The sequence below is a fragment of the Euwallacea similis genome, chromosome 20, assembly GCF_039881205.1.
Source record: "Euwallacea similis isolate ESF13 chromosome 20, ESF131.1, whole genome shotgun sequence".
NCBI classification, from domain to species: Eukaryota; Metazoa; Arthropoda; class Insecta; order Coleoptera; family Curculionidae; genus Euwallacea; species Euwallacea similis.
The window spans coordinates 1,716,306-1,739,772 of record NC_089628.1 but is presented as its reverse complement, the minus strand read 5'-3'; the positions used below and the strand labels follow the sequence as shown (position 1 = coordinate 1,739,772).

The following is a 23,467-nucleotide window of genomic DNA, read 5'->3' as shown; positions in this document are numbered from 1 at the left end:
TTTCTAACTGACATTAAAAAAATCTAATGATGAGACATACCATGTCGGGAACAAGTAATAAGTTAAAAAAGTAACAAATTAACAAAAACAATTTAATTTAACGTTATTCAAAACTTTAGTACACGGTGAAGAACTCGATGGGTTTGCGGGCCGACGGGTCCAAGCTTTAAATGCAATACAGCATATTTGCATCACATGCAAATATTTCATTTTGACAATATTACTTTTTGCCATCATAGGAGGTGATGCTTCCACCATGTGACCATGGGGCCATAACCCATCATTAAAAAACCAATTCTTTGAAAATCCAATATGGGGTCAATAACAAAAAAGCAAAGAAAAAATCTAGAATGCATTGGAGAATTGTGTCAATGCCTTTCAAAACAGCATCTGAAGAACCGTCAGTAACCCATTACCCCTTATCCCCCCCTTCTTTCTACATCTCTCCCACCTATTATGCTCTAGCTTTGGGCTAAAATAGATATCGACTGATTAAGCACACTGCTTTAACATCCGCTGCGTATTCAGGGTGACCATTAAAAACTCTCTTGCCAGACGGATATCTTATTCGTAACATTATATTAGAGATAGAACTGAACGGAGGGTTCAATGAGGGGAACATTTTTCAAGCCATTTAGAACCAGATATACTCTTCGCTCATAAGCTCCTGAGATATGCGTGTACCTGATAAATACTTATTTTATGTCTACTTTTAGCTCAAATGTGAACTGTAGATTCCCCCTTTTTATGTGTGCGATGAGTACTCTAATAAATAGTAGGACTAATAAATCTCGATTTTCAGTAAGTTTTCAGGGCTTCGCGAAACTAAAATTGAAACAACAACGTAACAAATACATTCATTTATTTAAATATACAATACCAAGAGAATCAATTCATTCACATACTTCATTTGCTATTAGAATATATTTATAATATAAAACAATTCCGGTATATTTACAGTAATATTTGTACTTTTGAGCAAAAATACCTTTTTATAAGCACAAATCAAATTTGCCTTCAGCACACCGCAATGGAGAATGCCCAAAGCAACTCGACGTGTGCTCGTTGAAGTTCTATTGCGTAATCTTGTAAAAGAAAATCTCTATTGTACATTTGCGGTTGAGCATTTCAGTAACAACTGCTTAAAGTTAATGGCATGTTCAAATCATATTGTGTAGAGAGTTGTTGGTAAATTAGCTAAAAACGTAACAGTGCTACAATGAGGAAATCAAGTATTGAAAAAATTGAAATGATTCTCTTTTTTTGTCAAGGATGCTGGACGCAATACGTTTTTTCGATTTAAACACATATATCTAATTTCAGAAAGGATGTGATATAATAATATCGATTAAGATTGTCTTTTAACAGAAAGCGAATAAACATAGATTCAATGAAATTAATGTGCCTTTTATACATCTGAAGTTACATATTTTCATTGGAAACAATAAGTAGGTATAGGAAAATGTAGGAAGTTAAATGACTAACCCTGTTCAGTTAATAATATCCCAGTCTTAACCTATTTTTATTATCTCTATTGCTAATGGTTTCGTGGCAACGAATGGGAAATAACCTGGTAAAAATCTGAGGCAATATTGACGCTTCCTAAAATACAACAAACAACAAAAATATTCGCAGAAATAATATTCACTTAAGGCCGAAAATGTAACAATCCTTAATCAATTTTATTAAAATTAAACGCAACATTAGGATACCTCAATAATTTATCACTTTAGAAAATTTTGCTAACCATGACTAGAATTTTGCACATATCCCACATTTGTCCTAAAAAAATAATTTCCAACGTTGAGGCCATACTTTAGATTACAGTGCTTATATATTTTAAAATACAAAATTGTTATTCATCGTACAACTAACTAGTGAAAGATTATTCCATAATCCGAAGAAGTTTGGGGTTCAACTAGGTGGTTATAATAATCGAAAACATGAAAACCAAACAGATAAACTGCAACTATTTTGAAAAACTATGGCACGTGTATTAAATACTTTTAATCTTGGAAATTCGAATGTACACCTAAATTTACAATGCAAACATTTTTTTAGTGTTTGACGGAAAAGTGAGTGAGCCTAACCGTAAAATTTATGGGAAGTTTATCTTACAAGGGTGGTTAATAATAAAGTTTAAAGCACATTATGCCTTAGATCTAAATGTCTGGAAATTTCATAATTGGTTCAAAATACCCTAAATAATTTCGTTGTGGAATTAAAAATACCTGGATGAGGATTTTTATCTGAAGTACCCACGAATTTATGCAATAATCAAGTGGCGATTGTTGTGATACTGTTGTTGACCTTTGCCTTGCCCTATGAGTAATAAAAATATAAATGCAGCGATTCCTTGGAATGTTACCACAGAAAATTCAGTCTTGCAGTGGCTATGCACTCGTCCATTTCTCAAGTAAAGCTATAGAGATCAACAGGCAGTCAGCAACCGTACCTAACAACTAATTGCGTAAATGGACAAATATATCCGAAAAATTGCCACAGTTTAGGATTAATAAGCTCGAGCTACCGTTTAACGTGCCCAAAAATTGAAAAAGCAGAGGTTTCTTCGACATAACGAACGAGAACTAGATAAAAAACACTTAGACCCTTTTAACTGGGATATATCACACGTAAAAAAATCCGTTACTTACATCATCGTTTCACGAAATCAACTAAAACTTAACACACTCTGGGTAAAAACCATTAGTTAAAAACATTAACTATTTACATGAAAACTGTTCTTAAGAACTAACGATAAAAGCTATCACGATTTTAAGTCTTGTAGCTCAAACTGTCCCACTGGTCAAAAAGTCATCAGTATGTTTAAATTTTGCGATGGATTCTGAAAAAAGGGCACTTACCTAGAACCGAACTGGAGGGGGGCTTTTTGACCAGAGGCATTAAATAATAACCGTTGTCTTATCAGACTGTGAAGGCTTTCACGGCCGGTCAAACTACAATTGGAAATATTTTTCGATCATATAAGTCGTGGTCCAATGGAATATCTTTAATAACCGCCAAAGAAATTGCTCGACGCACTGACTGTGTCGAACACCAGAAGCCGGAACACGATCAGCTATCTATTTACTATGGGTGGGATCAGTCTACTAATTGATCTTTGACCCCCGTGGTAAAGAAGTCTAATTGCTAGTTTCGATATGTGGATGAGACTTTTGTCATTTGAAGTGATGAGGAAAACGAATTTGTAAAATCTTAGCATATCTCAATACCATAAATCCAAAGATCCAGTTCGCAGAAGAAATAGAAAAGGGGAATCGGTTACTGGAAAACGAACTTAATCATCTGGAAAGGGCGTTTACCTGGCATGGTTATATAAACAACAGTTCAAAAAAGCAATCCGTCCAAGGATTTATGAAGTTCGGTTACAGAATGTGGGACCCGCTCAGAAGCGCGGATTAGCATGTCTACCCTACATTCATAAAGTTGCGGATAGAATCGAAAGGATACCAGACAAACAAAACAATAGAACACTGTTTAGACCTACTCAACAGTATAGTGCAATCTCCCAGAGCTTAGAGCGATTAAAGAATAAAAAAGATCTCCTATCGGCTCCAGGAGTGTGCAACTCTGCCTGGATATATAACTCTACGTTACCGTTTATGTCCACCGATTCTCATTTTCCCTCCACCATAGGAAGAGGGAATAAATTTATCGGATTCTCTAGTTACCGCTCCAGTCAGCGTTGAGAGACATACAGATGGTCACTTCGTCCATTACCCTCATTGTGCAAACGTCAGAAAAAAAACTCCTTGGAGTCACGGCTTATATACCTAGAAAACATTTCCAATTGTATAACCGTTGTCTTGTTACTTTTGTTACCTGTCTAAAAGTAATCGTATACAATAAAAATGTATTATAAACAAAGTCATTACACATACCAAAACAGCTTTTTGGTCTCTATACTAATGCAATTTTAATCTTAATTTTTGACGGGACCTAAAAAGGATTTTATGTACATTTTCTCGTTTCCTTTTCGCAAGGGTATGGGCGAAAAGCATCCCATTTGGGCAAGCTTTTTCGCGGTTCCCCCATGTACTTTGATCGAGATTTCATTTTCAGTGATTTGACGCGAGGATGAACTGCCACAGATTTCCTGTATAAAGAAAACTGTCGCAGCTAGTCTGAAATATTGCCGAAAAGATTAACTTTCTAAAATCCAAACGGTTTTTGTTAAAATTAGACAAATTAACAATAACTTTAACAGTCCAGTAACAAAAAACCTTATAGTTATTGTATAGTTTATATCTATTGCAGTGTACATGGTAAAAAGTGAATTCCAACACCGGGATTCGGGGTCGAAGGCGGAAATTTTCCTGAAATTATTATTTCAGGTATGGTTGCTATAAAGCCTGTAAACTAAAACGTTTGATTCACCAGGAAGCACCACTTACAACCATGTGGTACCTCATAGCACATAAAGATTACAAGGAAATCACTATTTTGATTATAAGTATGTAAGAGTAAATCACTTGTTTATTGTATGTATACATGTATCACTATGTCGTTGAGGCACTGCTGAAAACTGAAAAAATGCATTACACTATAAAACAAATTCGGTTTTGAGATTTCCGCTTCCTACCCCAAGTTGTAATAAAGTATATCTTATAGGTGTATAAACCCTGTATAAAAAAGCTAAACTTTATAACTTATACAAGTTCTGTATATATAGAATATATATGTATAAAAACGGCAAGTATAGAGTTGAGTTTTCGGTACCATCACCACTTTGTAATCTGATTTACGTATAGGTATTGTAAAAAAATTATCAACTATTTCGCTCGGTATTGAGGACCCCCGTCGCGACGGTCCCCAAATATAAAGACACTGTGTAGAAGTAAATTGTGTACTATTGTTTCAACTTATTATAAAAATAGTTTGTTTCTATTGCACTCAGAACAACTTTTAAAAATACGTTTCAATTACTCTATTTTGTATTTAGGTGAACTAACGCAGCATAAGTGTCCTAACGAGTAATTTTGTTTAATCGTAAAGATTTAACGTGAAATGCAAGTTGTGATGTTTTTGGGGCTACGCTATTCGAGGCACTGCAAAACTTTTAAAAGTTGTCCCTTTTTAACATTCATCTGTAGGTACTATTTATAACTCTGTAAAAATATGGAAGTTTTTAAACCACAGTTGCTTGGCATTTTGTTTAATTAAGTTAGAACCCGTCAAACAGTTCTACCTTATTATTTTCTCTTATTAGCGTTTACTTTTTACATTTAAGAGAGATCACATATCGTAACCCTAATACTACAACAATATAATAATAGTCAATAATAATAATACGAGGGAGGGCGGTTAAAATCGTGAAATGGTAAATTTTTGACAAATTAGCAGGCACTGATGCCGGCTAATTTGCAAACAATTAAAGCCACCTCGTTGGTTTTTAGAAACCTTCTCATATATAACGAGTATTGCCACCGAGTAAACTTAATTGATTCTATGCATTACGAAGAATTTTGATAAAATATACGAGAGAAAGTATTAGGCTTTGAGGCAGCAACGTCCAAAAGCACCAATGTCCCTCTTATATAGCTCAAAAGTTAAACCACGACGTTTCAATATCAGCACCATTGGTTTCACCATAGAGGAAATAGCTATGTATTAGGTCACTTAAATAAACTGCTAAAAGGAAATAAATAATACAACTTAAAGTCCATTTTTTGGGAACGTTGGTGACCGAAACTTTAAAGTTATACAACAAAAACAGCTGACAACTGGGTGAGTTGCGATTTAATTGGAGGTGTACGGCAGTCTGGACGATTCAATAATTCAGCCTAAATTATTATTTATAGAGTCCCAGATATTCCGGATTATCCGATTTAAAATTTTAGCACAGCCAACGACAATTTATATTAAGTAGTTGAATCCTCCAGAATATTGAGGGTCGTTTCTTAGATTTTGAGGGCATTCCCCACTTTTATTTCATTACAAAAACCACCGGTAATTGAGAGGTAAAAATGAAATGACGATATTTTGAGCGTAAGATGATTAAGACACTGAATTTTCGAATTGAAAATTGTAGATAAATTCAAGTCGATAATTATATAGGGGCCGCGATAAAACGTTGCTCGTGCATACGGCACCGCTTTTTCAGAACACCCTAGATCAGGGAATTCAGAAATGGGGCCACAAACTAACCCTTTTTATACACCAATCAATGGTGTATTCAAAAATTTTTTTGTTAAGATTCATCAGAAAATGCCATTTTTTTGGAAAAATGTTGAGACATACAGGGTGAAATGACGTCAACGCTAAACATAGTTGCATGCATTGACATAAAAAGATCGGTTTTTCTCCGAAGTAGGCAAATTTAGGCGGTTCGTGGTATCTTTTGAGTGAGTAGCTTCGAAAATATTATACTTGAAATATCAAAATTCATGACCTCATTCGAGAAGCTACGGCCCCATTCGGTGAGAACAGATGATATACTTCAGCTAAGGAAAATTCTTTGAGGTGGCCCATCAATAAAAAAACAACCCTCTTGACCGACCTCATTTTACCCTATACAAGGTGGACCCAGTTGCCAGCCAGCTGTTAGTCACTGAGTGGGAAGCCCGTTTGACGGTTTGAACTCCGGATTGACGGCCGCTTGAAACTGAGTTACGCTCGTTGGAGGGTTGAAGCCAGGGTAACATTGAGGGAAGTATAGCTCTGGTTTCACCACACTGGTAGGTGTCAGACCACGCGGCAACATGCCTGGACAAATCGTCATGTCACTCAGCTACTGAAATTTCGCGGTTCGCTTACCATTGGTATGCAGCTTCCCGTCGGAGCCAGTGGAGTCCCTCCGCGTCTTCGCCGCATGCGGATTCATGTGGTTGTCTATGTGCTTCTTAACTTCGGGCTCCGTTGCGAATCTCCGCCTGCAATTGGGCATGGGGCAGCAGAACGGTCTGTCACCCTGATGCGTCCTGGTGTGCTGATCCAAAATTGCCTTTTGCCTTTAAAAAAATTCAAAGATGCATCAAAGAAATTGCTACAAGTTCAGTAGGCACCTGAAGTCCTTCCCACACTGAGTGCACTTGTAAGGCTTCTCCCCAGTGTGAATCCGGAGGTGCTGATTCAAAATGGTGCGTTGCCGGAAATTGCGCCCGCAATACACGCACCCGTACGGCTTCTCGTTTGTGTGTATCCTCAAGTGTTGCGTCAAGTGACTCTGTTGCCTAAACCTGCACAATATCAAATACAGGGTGTTGCATGACGAATTGTACTAAATCGGGGAAATAAGGCTTGACCAGGCAGACGCGTGTATAATCACTTAGGCAAGGCGCAAATTGAGGCACGTTTGGCGCGTGTGGCGCGGTGCGTCAAACGTGTTTCAATCCTGTGACGTTTTTCTTTGTAGCTGGTGGAAATGACTAGAAACCGCGCAAATTGGTGGCACGACGTGATGCAACGGAGTTTTAATTCACTTCCACTAGCTGCAGAGGGGTACTTAGTCCAAATTTCCAGAGCCGTACTAAGAAAATTAGTTCTTCAAAAATACTCCAAAACAAAAACCATGGATTCGATTTTTTTTTTGCTTTTAAAATGAATATTTTAACCACAAATCCCGTGGAAGGCAATGACCCAACCATAATTATAATTGAGAGTTTTATATTCAGCTGCATTTTCTATTTGTACCTTCGATTTATTAAACTGTTTAACTCATTATTTATGATAGAAAATAATTATTTAAAAAAAGAATCTCAAATAAAAAGGTAGGAAATATATTAGCAAAGCCTCTAAGTGTTTCAGTATTGAAAACAGTTCATTCCTGCGCTTTAACATCTATATATGTATGTATTTAGTGGCACGATTTGGTTTTTATCCTATTATAATAATAATTGCTCTAATTGTTGTCCAAATGGGTACTTTCGTATTTTCATTGAATACGTATTTATTTATGGTTGTTGTGTCGTAAAATAGCTTTGCCTATCCAATTCCTCGGTTCATTTTGTTTTTTTACTCCAAGTACGTACTTTAATTCTTACTAAACATAAATTTTTAATCCAACTATCTGTTTACTGCGAAAGCACTTATTTTATTATTTAGTTTTGCTCGAAAGACTTGAAATTTTAAAATTTTCACTTCTTCCTCGTTTTTCTGTCCTCGAATGTCTCTAAGGAGCCTATACAGGGTGTTTTTTTTTGGTGTGCCTACCATTGCTATCTCCGAAACGGTGAGAGTTACAACTTCGATTAAATTAGACTAAATTGGCTCTTTATGGAGCTGATTAAAGAAACCGCTGCAAGGTTGCCACATTTTCAGTAGTTTCCTAGATATTTGAAAAAGTATGAAAATGGTCCAAAACTTCAATCCCTCGTATTTCGTATACTATTTGTGACAGAAAAGAAGTTTAAATTACAAAGTTTCACAACTTTTTACTTTCTACAAAACGACATATCGAACGTCATTGTACAACTTTTAGTAACTAAGTAATCGGTATCAACTTCATTATTTTAAATACGGACCTGGAATTTTTATTTCATATTTCGAAAGCGCTTTTTATTCCTGACAGACCCATGTATAATATGTTTACATTTATTAACGTTTCAACCCGCATAATTCATCATCAGACTATTTTTTATTTACCTTTTTAAACTACACTACATACTCTTTCTTATTAAACTATAATTATCCTAAATGTTCAAAGTGTTTCCCATTTGCACTTAGACATAACCGTACATTATTTATTAGTTTTTTCTGAATGCATCTAAGTGTTCTGGATGTAATGCTTTGACACGCAAAGATAATTTTATTTTTTAAGTCGTCAATATTTTCTGGTGGGATTTTATAAACTTTGTTTTTAATTATTCTCCAAATAGAAAAATCCATTGGAGTTATATCGGGAGAACGAAGTGGCCATAATATTGGGCCGTTATTTCCTATTCAGCGGTTAGGTTTAAATAAATCTAAAAATAACTTTATTTGACAAATAAATGTCAAACTTGTTAGAAAATCGTTTCCATAGTGACCTAGTACGTAGTGTGGTTTAAAAAGGTAAATAAAAAATAGTCTGATGATGAATTATGCGGGCTGAAACGTTAATAAATGTAAACATATTATACATGGATCTGTCAGGAATAAAAAGCGCTTTCGAAATATGAAATAAAAATTCCAGGTCCGTATTTAAAATAATGAAGTTGATACCGATTACTTAGTTACTAAAAGTTGTACAATGACGTTCGATATGTCGTTTTGTAGAAAGTAAAAAGTTGTGAAACTTTGTAATTTAAACTTCTTTTCTGTCACAAATAGTATACGAAATGCGAGGGATTGAAGTTTTGGACCATTTTCATACTTTTTCAAATATCTAGGAAACTACTGAAAATGTGACAACTTTGCAGCGGTTTCCTTAATCAGTTCCATAAGGAGCCAATTTAGTCTAATTTAATCGAAGTTGTAACTCTCACCGTTTCCGAGATAGCAATGGTAGGCACACCAAAAAAAACACCCTGTATATGTAAACTGAAAAGTTATATTTTGTCAGTCCTCTATGCCGTTAATAATAACAAAAAATGCTGATCCATTTCCTCCCTCTGTTTTCTCATTATTATCAAAACTATTTCCTCCCCTCTCAGCCTTTAACTCGTAAACAGTACGTTGGAAACTAGCAGTTACATTCAGCAAGTAACTAATAACCCGAACAAATTCTGTTTGTGTTGGATAAACCTTATTATCTTAGACTTCGCACCTTTTCCCACATTCTGGACAGGGATAGGGCCGACTCTCGATATGTATGCAGCCATGTTGCAGCAGCGTGCTTTTCTGTTTAAATTCCTTCTGGCAGATGGGACAACGGACGTAAAGTGGCATTCCTGCCGACCTGCCGTGTTGGATCACATCAGGCAGGCCTTTGCCCCCTTGGCCTTGTTTCAGGTATTGCAATGGATTGAAGGAACCTCCTGGGCCAAACACTGAATGGTTCATCCCTGAGAAACAAAAAAAGGATCGTAAAACTCCAAATTCGTATATGTTGTATCCTTATTTATCCCAATAATTGAAACAAGGGAACAATTTACCAACTTGGGGAACCAGACGCTTATCAGTCGTCGTGAGGTTGCCCCTATTTGAACAGTGTTAATATCAATCTGCAATATACCTAGACAGAGCCCCCTTCGAAAACATACTGAAAAGCATAAACCCGAAAAAATATTTAACATGTAATCCCAAAACATGGCAAGATTGTGAAGCAAAAAATTCAATTTATAAATTACATTTCACAAAATGCTGATTTTCGCAGCGCTCTCACGATTAGCTAAATATCCCATTAACAGTATATCGGTAATCGCATCAATTTCTGTCTAGTCTGTTTCTGATTTATTTGCAAAATTGCGAAACACTCTAATAAATATGGATTTGGAAATAGTTCTCTAAACCGATATACAGAGAGCTAAATACCTACCTTTGGTGTCCTTGAAGTATGCCGGATACTGCAAATTGCCAACAACTCCGTTTGGCGAAAAGCAGTTTGTTCTTTCGTTAGCTCCATTATCACCATCTCCGTAGGTTGAGGCCACTTCTTCTTTGCCCTCGTCAGGGGGGAAAGGCACATCCTGAGGCCAAAGGGTTGGGTTGATGCCATTTTTAAATACCAGATGAGGGCTCACGTCTGAAATCGAAGAAATGTCTCTCATTTGACCCTGTCATTTTGCTATTCAAAAAAGTTAAGAAAAAAATGACTGAAACGTAGGGCGATTTCGGTTTTATCGACGTAGGCGTTTGGTACTTCTAATTGATAAATTCCTTTCTCGTTCCTTTCGTGAGGTTAAATAAGCATAAAATACACCAATTTGGAATTCCAAACGCAGGCCATTCTCTAGCCGAAATCGCATAGAATGAACGTGTTTAGCTTCAGTCCATGCATTCGTCGTCCGGATATACGATAAGCCGAAAATTGCAACTTACATAAACTGTAAATTATTGTGCCTTTAAAATTATCAAAAGCAAGATATATATTAAATTAGAAATTAAGGAGAAAACCATATAACATCGGACAAAAGTTAAAGTTTTTGCAACTTTATGGGAGTCATATGGCTCTGTGACCAATCACAGTGCTCACCTGTCACTAGACGACGGGTACATGGGACCTAAGCTTAAGCTTCTGTAGCATACACCTTTCATCAGACGATATAATAAAAATTCGACATATCACAGAGTTAAGCTTCCATCTTATCATCCAACGATACATTATCTGAAATTATTAAAATCATTTCAAACAAATAATGAACACAGAATATTAAAAATATGCATCAATGGACAGAAGTTAAATTATTTTAACTTTATTAGACATTGTACCGCTTTGTGGCCATCTAGTCGGTTCGTCAAATAGTCTCATCGTTGGATGATGCATAGAATGAAAGTTTTATGTCATATGATCTGATACGATATCGGATAAAGTGGAAATAATTTGCTCTTTTGATCGATGTTGTTTTTTTATATTATTACTGCTAGTTGAGAGCTTACTCCACGCAATTTCCTGTCCAGATGATGGATGCACGAGCAGGAGCTTTTCCGCAAAACATATTATATTTTCAAAATATACCTATCCCTTTTTATACCTTTTGAGGTGCATCGTGCTAAAGCATTAGAGGTATTGTAGTTTACTGTTTATAGGCGGGTTCAGTACGACGCAGGTTAGTGTGAAAAGAAATTGTTGCGCAACTACCTTGTTAATCGTTCTGAGTCTGCCTTAAACTGAGGAATCTGGACCCACTACCAACCGATTTTCAGACTTAAACAAGTGCGATATGAAATAAACTACCAATAGCCAGAAATTGAACAATACTCGAATCTTGTGATGAACTGAATTTTATTGTTGATTCATCATTTTCTGGCTATCAATTTAGTGGAAATGTGATGATAAAGTGTGTGTGGAAACCAAGCAGCAGACCACTCCAACCGCCCGCATCCACATCAAGCTAGTTACAGGAAAAAAACGCCTGAAGATGGCTCCTATCATGCACCGCACTCTTTATCACAAATCAGCCAGAGCTGAAATAAAATCGACGTTTCGACGAATTATGGGTGAACCATCTTCAGGGAAAGTGTGCTGCTAAGGCCGCGAGAGTGGCCGCCGCCAGGGGGCTTTGCTCGCCTTGGTGTGTGCGGACGTGCTGGTTGAGAATAGCCTTCTGCCGAAAGTGTTTCCCGCACTCCGGACATTCGTACGGCTTCTCACCCGAGTGTATGCGCAAGTGCTGGTTCAGGATGGCCCGTTGTCGAAACGTGCGCTCGCAGTACACGCATGCGTACGGCTTCTCGTTGGCGTGGATGCGCAAGTGCTGCGTCAAATGGGACTGTTGCCGGAACCTTTTGCCGCACTCTGGACACCCATACGGTCTGCTGTCAGTGTGGATCCTCTCGTGCTGTAAATTACTTTTTCTGTATTTGAAGCTTCAGTGTGCCCTTCAGGAACAAACCTGCAATAATGTACTCTTTTGCTTAAAGTCCTTTCCGCACGTCAGACATTTGAAGAGCCTCAATTCCCCACTCAGACTGGAAACCTTCTTCATGTTGGCTTGCTGCTGCTGAATTACGTCGGGTAGAGAGGCGTTGCGGAGATCTTGCATACTGGAAGCATACTGGTCCAACTGACCACCTGAGAACAATATTTTCTCTAAAATGGATATTTCGTACATTCTATAAAATTCGAACCTCCATCAGGTCCCAAACTCGTCAACATCATGCCAGGCTGCTTTAAATATTGCAGCGCTGAAAAATTCGCTCCTAGCATATGAGGTGGGACCCCTGGAACCGTAGGAGGAGGCGCAGCCGGTGGAGGTGCACGCGCATATTGCTGGTAGGCCTGTTGCTGCTGGTGGGCTGCCGCTACTTGTTGCTGCTGAGCCGTTTGTTGCTGCTGTTGCTGGAGATCAGTGGGAAAACATTGCTGAGAAGAGGGCCTGGGTTCCAAATCCATTGTGGGTGCGTCGGGTTGGATTGGATCCGTATCATCGCGGCCTGGTTCTGCTTGTGTGGCGGGGTATGGGGACGGGGCGGGGGACGGCAAACTCTGTTTTAGTTGCCAAATGATAATCAGCAATATTAGGTTCGATTCAACTGGGAAGGACCATCAGTAACAGTCGGAAATATGCTCAGTACCCAAGTAGCAAGCTGAACATTATATCACGTCATTTTGGTATCCAGACGTTAATCGCACAAAAATGATGCCCTGTCCTATTTCACAATAATCGAATACGGCTTCAATCACCTGAACATAATACGAGATGATCGGCATGTGGAGTTCGACCATCATTCATCTCAGCATTCCTCGCAGTTGATCAAGTCTCTTTTAACAAAAAAGTGACAAAACATTAGTCACTTTTCCCATCACATTGCTACCAGGGACATTATATCGGTCGAAACTTCTTGCACATATTTCTGACAGTTCGGAATTGGTCTACTTCCCTGTTGGAGCGAACCAATTATAGAAGTAAAAATGAATCTTACGCTAACTTGATCTCTAGGAGGCCCAGCATCTGCCTCGACCCCCAGGGGTGGAACCGGTGTGGGCCCCAATGCCTGCTGTGGAGGGCTGGCTGCCCCCTGGGGAGTGGGCTGCTGCTGGGGTGGAGGGTAGAGATCTTGTGGTCCCCACTGGGTTTGCGCCCGGTCCATGCCATCTTTGTATAGGACATAAGGTGCTGCTGTATCTGAAACAGTAACTGCTGCTATAATCTAAGGCATAAACCGAAGAGGTGGAGAGGAAGAGGTTGCATGTAACCAAACGGATGCAAGTTCTTTGAAATTTTTTATGCAACAAAAATGCAGCTAACGTCGAGAGTGTTGCAAAAGTGCAATGAAAATTCAAACCGCAATGAGCGGTTCTGCCGGGCACCGGGGAAAAAAGTGCTGCTGAAAAATTGCAAAATGTAAATGCTAATTATTTACACTTAATTAGTGATACAAGAAGGCATGAAAGTTTTGTCGCTTCATTTATCGTACTTTTTGATTTATTTTCCTAAAGGTTTTTGTGAAAGTTGCGGAACGTAACTTGATTCGAGCAAATTGTCGGGTAAACAGGAAAGGATTAATTCAACGTTGGTACCGATTATAGTTCTCATTGGATTGGATGTCAATAATAAATATTCCATCCTGCTCGCGCTCTTATTTCCTTTGTTTAATGCGTTGCAGGAGTCGGCTAAAGCCGCCCCTGTTGAATGTAAATGTGCCTAAAAAATCTGCATCTCGAGAGCAGTTGGGTGAACTCTCTGGTGTGGTCGAATAAAATCCGTGCACCGGCTTTGGCCAACAGTGTCGTGTTCAAGGCCACTCTGTCTGCATTTCTGCCGAATGCTGCTGCTGGAGGCGGATTTTAGATTTCTTTGTGCCCCTTCGCGGGAGTAAATTTAGATTTTGAGATTCGCAGGCCGCCGGGTATAAATAAACCAACGCAACCAAGAACTTGAAATACTCGAGCTCATTAGAAGTTGCTGTACATACGAAGAAAACCATTTTTCATTGATGATTCATGGCGGATTGTATAAATAATAATAATGCGCCATGAAATGGGGAGTGAAATATTTTCATTTTACACTTAAGTACCGTACGACCGCAAGAATTACTGCAAAAAGTGCGCAACAATGGTTTGCACCTGTAGTACTAGCGTGAGTGACACGAAAAACACGCTGTCGCGCTTAATAAATTTAAACCGAAACTAAGTGGCTCAGTTTTTTGCTCAAACGTTCCTTGTACGTTAGAAAAGAATTCAGTGGGGCAACAGTATTTCTGTGCTACCACAGTTTGCGCTACGCCGTAAAACCACCACGAACAGCTTTTTACACTCAACATGAATGATAAAAAAAGAATCCTACTGTGGCCTCTTTTATCATGTTATTTACCAACTGCTACCAAAGAGTATCAATAGCTCATTGAGGTTTTGGAGAGGAAATTAATCGGCTAACAATGTAGATAACATTCATTAGAGCAAGGGATTAAAGTTTTATAACTTATTGTAATGTAAATTGCATTTAAATTTATAGGTCTAGAAATCGATAAGCTACTCTCTCTCGGCCGCTTAGTCTCTGTTTCCACGAATGTGAATAAAGTCGAATTATATATCATTCCCAAAAACTTTACTTGCCATTTCGGTGTCTTTGCTTTCATAACAGCAATTTAAATTTCCCGCGGAATGTCCAACAAATTTCGAACGTCAACGGCACATCGTTCAGATGTTCACGCCCGATATCAAAGAAATTAGCCTCCTCCTTAATGAAATACTTAAAACTAAAAAGGATAACGATATGACCTTAACAACGGAGGAAAAAACATATTGCACTCATGTAAAAACTATTGCAGGAACTGGGGAAAAACAAATGTGCATCGCGAGGTGAAAAGTTATGGCACTATCGCTGTGCAGTATTTCCTGTCCCTAATTTTCAGTTAATATTTTTAGCGAATTAAACGTGTGATTTTTCAACTAAAAATTGCACTGTTATTTATTCACAAGTTAATTTCTATTAGTTAATATTGTTAGTTAGATTACGAGGTAAATTTAGAGGGTAAATATGCCGAGGGTAAATCTTGAAGTCCTGTTTGTATAACACAAAACAGCCCGCCCAGTGGAGGCTAATAGAGCTCATCGAGGAGATTAATCTTATCTGAATGTTTTATACAATTGATCCACGAATTCCCAAGAGGTTAACACGTAAAATTTAAAAAGTGGTTAAAATTGGGTACCTCCAGCCCCTTTGAAAATTTTCAAGAATATTTCAGATATTTTGAAGTGATTTTAATGCTCTCACCGACAGGTATGAATCCCATGTTGACTCTGGGTAGTTCCACTGGCTCTGGTACACCTTTATTGGAAACCGACAACGGCAGTATGAGTGATTAAAAATGGACGTATCTCGTTTCTTTTTAAAAAATCATCTCACTAGTTTTGAAAATTTTTGAACATGACGAATTATGACGTTGAGCATCCTATTTTCCATTTGCAGACAAACAGTGTTTTTCGATACCAAAATCTCAATAAAATTTCCCAAGATAATACTTTGCTTACGGACTCAAAATTATCGTATTTGCCATGAAACACACAAACGCATACGAAAAAACACCGATATCAAAATATCATTAAATACTGGGAAGATAATTAAATTTATATGTGAAATTCAATATTTGCAATTTATAATGTTAATACTGTTAATCTAACAATATTGTTAGACTTTATACAGTAAAGACCGACGAAATCGAAATAATTATTGGATTAGTTGATAATGTGATAAACTAACATGGGAGCGTAATTTTGGTCACTACATGCAAAGTACATCATCCAAGACAAATCTCACAGATGCTTTCAGACGTTGAAATAATTATTACCCAGTACCTATCAAATTATTTGAAAATTTAAGCTTTCACTTGAGTTCTTCCACAAAAAGAACGTTCCTGTCATAAATGAAGTTAATAAAATTAAGCCTAAGAAACCCAATTAGTACAAATGGGAATCGGTAAAGAACACAAACTATACTTAAATTCCCATATTTAACTTGCCAAGCTTTAATCCAATATTTAAATCTGAAATCCCCTGAATGGTGAGTAAACAAAATGATACATTTTAGACCTTTAACCCGCTTATCAATCCTCAAATGTATTGAGGTATTTTCCGTTTTAAATTTAATTTAAAAACAGAAAGTCTTGGAATCTCCAAGTTTTTGTTCTATCAGTCTGACTTTTGCTCACGATCCATGCATAAAATGTGAATGTGAATTTTTTGGGATAAAATTCAATTTTAAGCCTCGTTCAGTTTGCCCAGAAGTAATTAACTTTTACCCTAAAATTTGACAACTGTACTTAGGATTATTTACTACAATTTACGGCACCTTTTGTGATGATATAAAAAATAAAATTCTTCTTCCGTATAAATTAAATTTCACGATGAAACATTATAATGTTTTAAAAACGTCAAAAAATTTGGAGCTTAGGAAAAAACTCTTGGTATTTTTGTAACGTAATGAGCATCATCCAAAAGTTCTTTTCATATATACATATACATATAGGTACAACTTTTCATGTAAATAGGTGCAAAACATAACGTGGTAATTCATATTTACTAAAGCATCAAAAAACCTATTATTTTAATGCTTTGTTTATAATTTGAATTAAAAATGCAAAAATATCGTTTAAAGTTACGGATCTTAATATGACAACAGAGATAATCGCTTGAACCTACAACGAATAAATTACTCTATAAACGCAATAATTACTAAGTCGGTGTATACAGACAGTTGTAATAATGTAGACAACGAATTCAGACACATAGAATTTTGTTTTTCAATTTTTTACATTTTATTCGCCAAATTCGCTCATAATACTCCTTATTGAACTTGCCAGCCTTTCACTTTCTCCTATCAATCGAGATGGCACGAAGAAATTACTAAACATTCATAGGTTTATCTTCATACCTACTAATTAATATTTTCCTACTGAAGAAAATTAACATCTTTACCACCTCCTGCAAATATTACTTTTAGGAAACATTTCCAAATTCACCAAGCTTATTTAAACCCAAAAAGCCGTCTCTTTTTGTGCGATATCTATGACAAGTCGCGCAGCTAAAGGCCACGCTAAACTTGAGTCAAAGACGAGGTTCCAAAACGGGTTCAGTATGTCTGGATGTGCATTGTCTAGCGAACAGTTTACGAGCGAAGCACAAGGTCAGACGCTTTCGAACAGTGCAGTAACATTCCCATGTACAACTTTTATAAAATCGATCAATCTGATGATCATTCGCATTTCCATACTGAAGTTCCAAATATTCACAATGGTGAAAATCGGCCCCGCTCTAAAAATGCAAAATTTTCAATAATCCTAGAAAATGATCTTTATCGATTTGCCACGCCACTGCCGGTACCATAACCAAGGAACAACCCTTGTCTCCGTCTCCAAGACGGTTTAGCGATAGAATTAAAAATACGATAACTCCAAAAATACGTATAGGATAACAGAATGTTTATAAATAGACTTGCATAATTTTTCAATAAATTATCGGACCTCTTGTTTGGCTTTGCAATTTAACACAATTTTTTTGTTTATTTTCGAAATAGCTTTTACTACAAAATTACAGGACTTTACTTTCATCTTTGACTTAAGAAAAAACGTTTCAGCAATTTCTGTAATCTTCATGGAGTTAAGCAGCCATCCAGGATTGGGTTGAAAACACCAGTATACCGTGATAAGAAATTGCACTGTGGGACCATGCCGTTCAGAGGTAAACCATTAAGATTTTATTTACTATTTAGATGATTTTTAGATTTTAATTGTTATATGATCTAAACAACTTATACAGAGTTGTTGTATGTCGATTTACTTTGAGCTTTCGGTAATTTATTAATTTAAATCACAAGAGTCGCACAAATTTAAGGTCTAATGTTCTATCAATATTATATTTCGAGAGCACGGTGTAGTTTTGTCCTGACTGATGTTTCATGCATGTTTTTACCTGAAAATCATTTCATTTGTACCTATATTTATTTACTCAACCTTTCTAACGCGAAGGTCAGATTAATAATCATTAAAATAAAAAATGAAACTAATTAATTTGGGCCATAGTGTGTAGTTCACAGATAAATAAATAAGCTAATAGCTTTTGTGGACTTGTGTATATTGAGTCGTTCAGACGGAAAAGATTTTAGAAATTAGTCTTGAAAGGCTAAGTAGTTCAAAATAAATGGAAGACTATTGTATATTTAGATATTGATATACAATATGTTCCATATTTTATGAAACAGCAATTAATTCAAAACCTCGTAGAGATAAAAAAAATCGGTTTAAAAGGAAAATTATAACAGAAGTCAAAGTATAGGCTGGACGTAATTTTAATCATACGGGGTGGCTCAAAAAAGTGTACTAGGATTCAACTTTTTTATTTTAAATAGAGCTAAATTCTAATAACATTTCATGTAACATACCGAATTTCAACTGTTTCTGAGATATCGAAGTTTAAAATACGGTAGTTTTCGCACTTTCCACAGTTGATAACTTTTCAATACATCCTTCTAAGGGATGCTCAAAAGCATGCAATATTAACTCGTCTCGTTTTAAAAATATCTTGCTTCAAAAATCATCCAAAAATATTTTTGTCCTGTCTGTTTTGTTCAATAATTTAGTTACTCTAGAACGATATGTATTTTCTCCCGACATTTACTCAGTGCTTTTCCGATTTTCAACCACTGCATTGTTCCTACAGAGTCGCTCAATCTCCTCATTCGTCCTCTTCAATTAAATCTCCTTTTTCCTTTTTTTGTATTCATCTTTTCTTCATCCATTATCATCACTCATTCAAGCTATATGTGGCATGCCCACTTCTCGTAGAATTCAATATCAAAAAAGCCCAACAATTTCGGCGATTTAAAGGACCCCCGTTAGCAATAATCGACGTCGTAAGCAAGTGCACGTCGTCGACTCCTGTAGGAATCACTGACCCGGGTTTCGCCGTCGGCTGCGTCACGGCCGTCGGGACGTCGCACTTGGAAGGTTGCATCCAGAACCGATGTTGTTTTGTTTTGTTGTTATATTCTGGAAAAGCGCGCGCAACTGGCCTTCGGGCCAATTTTATTTCCTCTTATTATCAAAGTTACTTTGGAGTTAATGAACGCGAAGAGGGGACACAGCAGCTGATGCGAAGCGGCCAAAACTTGGTCCAGAAAGTGAATAACTAGAGTGTTCGCTCGATAGTGGATGGAATAGTGACCTGATGAGCTGTAACGTTCACTCTCTCTCAAGAGGGCAGATTTCGGGGCTGCTCCCCAAACGCAGCCTCCAGCGCGGCCATTTTGGATTATAACTGCATCGCAGCCAGTCTGGGGCAAAAATGCATTTCCCAGGCAGTTTTTCACACCTCGAACGCCCGAAACGGCCCAGTTTTTACCCGGATCGCGCATCCCTCTTTCCACCAATCAATAAATATTGCAAAATTACGGGCTACGTGGATATGCCCAATAAAAGCTCTGCATTGTGACCTCAACTTATTTAATCGTTATACCTATACGAACAGCTTATTTTGCTGAACTGTCTTCTCATTTTCAATTCAGTAATTTTCTTACTAGTCTCAAGAAGTACCTCATAGACACTGAGTAGGTACATTGCCCTTTGCTCTTTAAAACCAACCAAAATCTTCATAATAGATTCCTGACACACCGCAATATGCCCTACATTTCCTGCCTAAATGGAAAACGTCTTCCTCAAAACCTCCGATGATTTATTGCTAAGCAGACGAGAAAAATCGAATTTTCCCCGTCTGTTTCGGCTCTCTGCCTCCGCCGGCCTGCAATTTCTTCTCCCTTTGGTGCACGTTTAGGATTCACTGACCCGCACTTTGTGGAAAACTTTACACACCTAGTGCGTAAGGGACAGGATCGATATTCTTCACGACGAAGGATGTTCTGACTATAGTACTCTAGTCCTAAAAATACAACTTTTCATACTAGAGAGGCGTGAATGGAAATTTGAAATGTGGTTCCAATGACAAGCGTGTAAAATGTGCACTTAGAAGGCGCATATAAGTATACAAAGCAAAGGACTTGACCTGTTGTGGAATTATGTATCTATTAAATACTTTCCAAATCTCAATATTTGGTTTATATTAGTAGCGTGTTTTGTCGAGGTTTTTGCCTGTTTTTAAGGCAGTCATAATTTTTGCAAATAGCTTTTATAGAGCAATTATAGTAATTACGATTACACTATAATCGGTCCATAAAAGGCTTGACATTACCTCTAAACGCTTCTCGCAAATCGCAGATGAAGATTACCGGATAATGGATGAGACCGAGAGTGTGACACGTTTGTAAACGTACTGAGTAATGCGTAAGACATGTGAACACCTATACCAAGACGTATACAGTTATTCAAATTCGCTGCTTACCATTGGGACCTGGAGAACCGCAATAGATAAGCAGTCGGTCAAAATGGGGCACACTTGCCAATTTTTATGACAAACGAAAATACATTTTAAAATTTAAAACATTCCGACTGGTTTCAGGAAAATCCATAAAGAATCTTTGTTGTATGGTTTGAGAAATATGAAGAACACTGTGTGGAACAGCCTGTATGTGCTAATTGAAACAAATCTCCAGAATGTCTTGGAAATGTGTGACACATGTCTGGAATAAATTCGCGAATAAATTCATTCATCATATCTCACAATATCAGACTGACAAACGCTGATTAATATGAACTTATCCAGAGCTTTATCCAGACTTGCAGTTGCATTTCCAAGGCGCTATAGTTTATTTTAACAAACGCAAGTCTTTATTACTTTGTATGTTTATTTTATACGTTTTACTGAGTGTCTTATGTTATCTGTCTGGGTAGAGCTGTTTACCCTCGTGCAAGCTCTCGTCTTTAACCCGTATTGTACTGTTCTGATTTGCGGCCGGTAAATCGAACATTACAGTACGATATTGTAATGTTGTTGCTAAGCAACCTAACCTGAAACTACCGGACTCGGATTAGGGATCTGTCGTTTGAAAAGTGACTATCATTTCCACAACTACTCTGTTAACTGAAACTAATTTTAACCAGGTTTTAACTTAATAGTAATGTCGAGGATAATATAAAACATTGTAAGAGTAATTTTTTTCGTGTGCGTAATTAATATCAATATTTGGAATTAAAAGACCACACGAGGAGCGTTCAGAGAATCAAGCAATAAAAGTGATTGAATCGTCACAGTTTTAACATAAACCAAAAATTTTTCGACTGGTTTAATTTCGGTTTTTACTCCCCTTTTTTTCGCAGACTTTGTAATGCACAGATATGCACGACGAGATTTACCTGCATTGTAATATTGCTCCATTGTAAAAACAAAAAGTTGAAAGAAAAAATCTCGGAAAAAATAATACTATGTAACATTAACTTGAAAATAAAAAAGAAATATTCTAGATAATACGACGACACTTAATTTTTTTTTTATTGCAAAAATGCTATTCATCGACATAGTTAAATCTCGCACTGATGGTGTGAGGTTTAACAAGCGCAAATAGCACGAAATCGAGTACGTAATCGGATAATAGTAAGATACGTAATAGTTCTGGCAAATCATCTGAAAATTCAGTAAAATTTCTGAATTATGAATAGAAACTGTGAGTGTGATAAATATATTAATATACTTTGACATAGAATATTGAACGGAAAACTGAAAGATTGCGTAGAGGTAAACACAAAATAACATTTTCCTGGACGATTTTCCAACCTGTGGGTATATGTAGAGGTAGAAAGCTGCGGTTGAAAACATAAAAAAATCAAAAGAAAATTCTTATATAATGTTCAATTATCGCTGAGTTTCCATTGGTTTTCATTTCCCCAACAATATGTATATTACGTAAATGATACAAATTGATTCGGTTAAAATACCGAATAGGAGGGTGTGGGGGTGATATGTAATACAAAAATTTTTATGTCATGTGATCGAAAAGTATACTCATAGTAAATTATAATGATTTCTGATTTCTAATTTCTAATTTTTTTGTGAGAGAAGTTTTGTGATTTTTTTAAAATTTGTGAGCGCCTACCTTGCGAAATGCAGTACATAATCTGCCTTGGCACTTTGAGTCCCGCGGCCAGACAAGCGGCGAACGAGGCCGAGAAGTTGATGGCCATGTCTCCCTCGATAGTGATGATCACAAATCACAGAATCACTGGTCACATAGTGCAGATATACACTGTTCACTTTGTGTTGGCGCGAAGAGTAAGCCGCGCCATGCGACGCGCTGCACCGCCGGACGAGTTGCATACAAATTTACGAAGAAACCAACTCCGAAGCGACGTCGGCGCGACGTCGGTGGCGTCCGGGCCGTAGGGGAAGGCGGGGTGGGGACGGACGTCGACGTCGCTCTGTTGCCGTTCTTTTGGTAATTGCAGCGCTGCCTCCTGCGACCGGCCGATCTCCTGCTGCATCGAGAAGAGTGTGGGGTGGTGCACCAGGCCGGGCGTGAGTCAGGTAATGGCTCCGAGGACCGCGAACTTGGGTTTATCAGCTCGTTATGTGGGTACAGGTAGATTGATTGCGAATTTCGTGTGCAGGAGGTAGACGATCCTTCGGAGACGATTTCAGTTTGGACGCGCTGATAGAGTTACGTAGGCTGCAGACCTTTTCGTAAAAGAAAAAGGACCACCAAAGTTTCTGAAATTAACTTCACTGGCCGTATTAAGGCACCACAAGAAAACTAAGACAAGATTAACAACTGATGAGGTGCACTGCAAAATCTCTACAAATTAATCAGGAACTCTATTTCAAAACAAAACGAGTTAGAAAAATGTTAGAGGCATTGTGGAAGAAACAGATCCGACGAGAAGTTCCTGGAATTGAAAAGAATATTCGATTTTTTTCTGTACTGAAATCAAGACATTTTACCATCATGAATAACGAAAACAAACTGAGAATTTTCAGTTTTATTAAATACCTAGAAGTTGCTGTTAATCCAAATTCCTGTTCAATGAAGCAAAAGGCATAGAATCG

General features: G+C 37.3%; 1 protein-coding gene across 2 annotated transcripts; it reads right to left on the bottom strand.

Moving 5' to 3' along the window:
• Positions 1 to 845: 845 nt before the first annotated feature.
• On the bottom strand, positions 846 to 23,184 carry jim. Of its 2 annotated transcripts, none has more exons than XM_066400477.1 (10): positions 22,521 to 23,184; positions 13,465 to 13,667; positions 12,670 to 13,027; positions 12,435 to 12,613; positions 12,110 to 12,380; positions 10,418 to 10,624; positions 9,707 to 9,944; positions 7,026 to 7,199; positions 6,778 to 6,971; positions 846 to 6,726 (listed from the first exon to the last, which is right to left on the bottom strand). In XM_066400477.1, the coding sequence occupies exons 1-10, from the start codon at positions 22,606 to 22,608 to the stop codon at positions 6,569 to 6,571; spliced, it is 2,070 nt and encodes a 689-aa protein (XP_066256574.1). In that variant the 5' UTR covers positions 22,609 to 23,184; the 3' UTR covers positions 846 to 6,568. The 2 variants fall into 2 exon arrangements, with proteins under 2 accessions (XP_066256574.1, XP_066256575.1); XM_066400478.1 differs by having other exon boundaries at positions 12,194 to 12,380; positions 22,521 to 23,183.
• Positions 23,185 to 23,467: the final 283 nt, after the last annotated feature.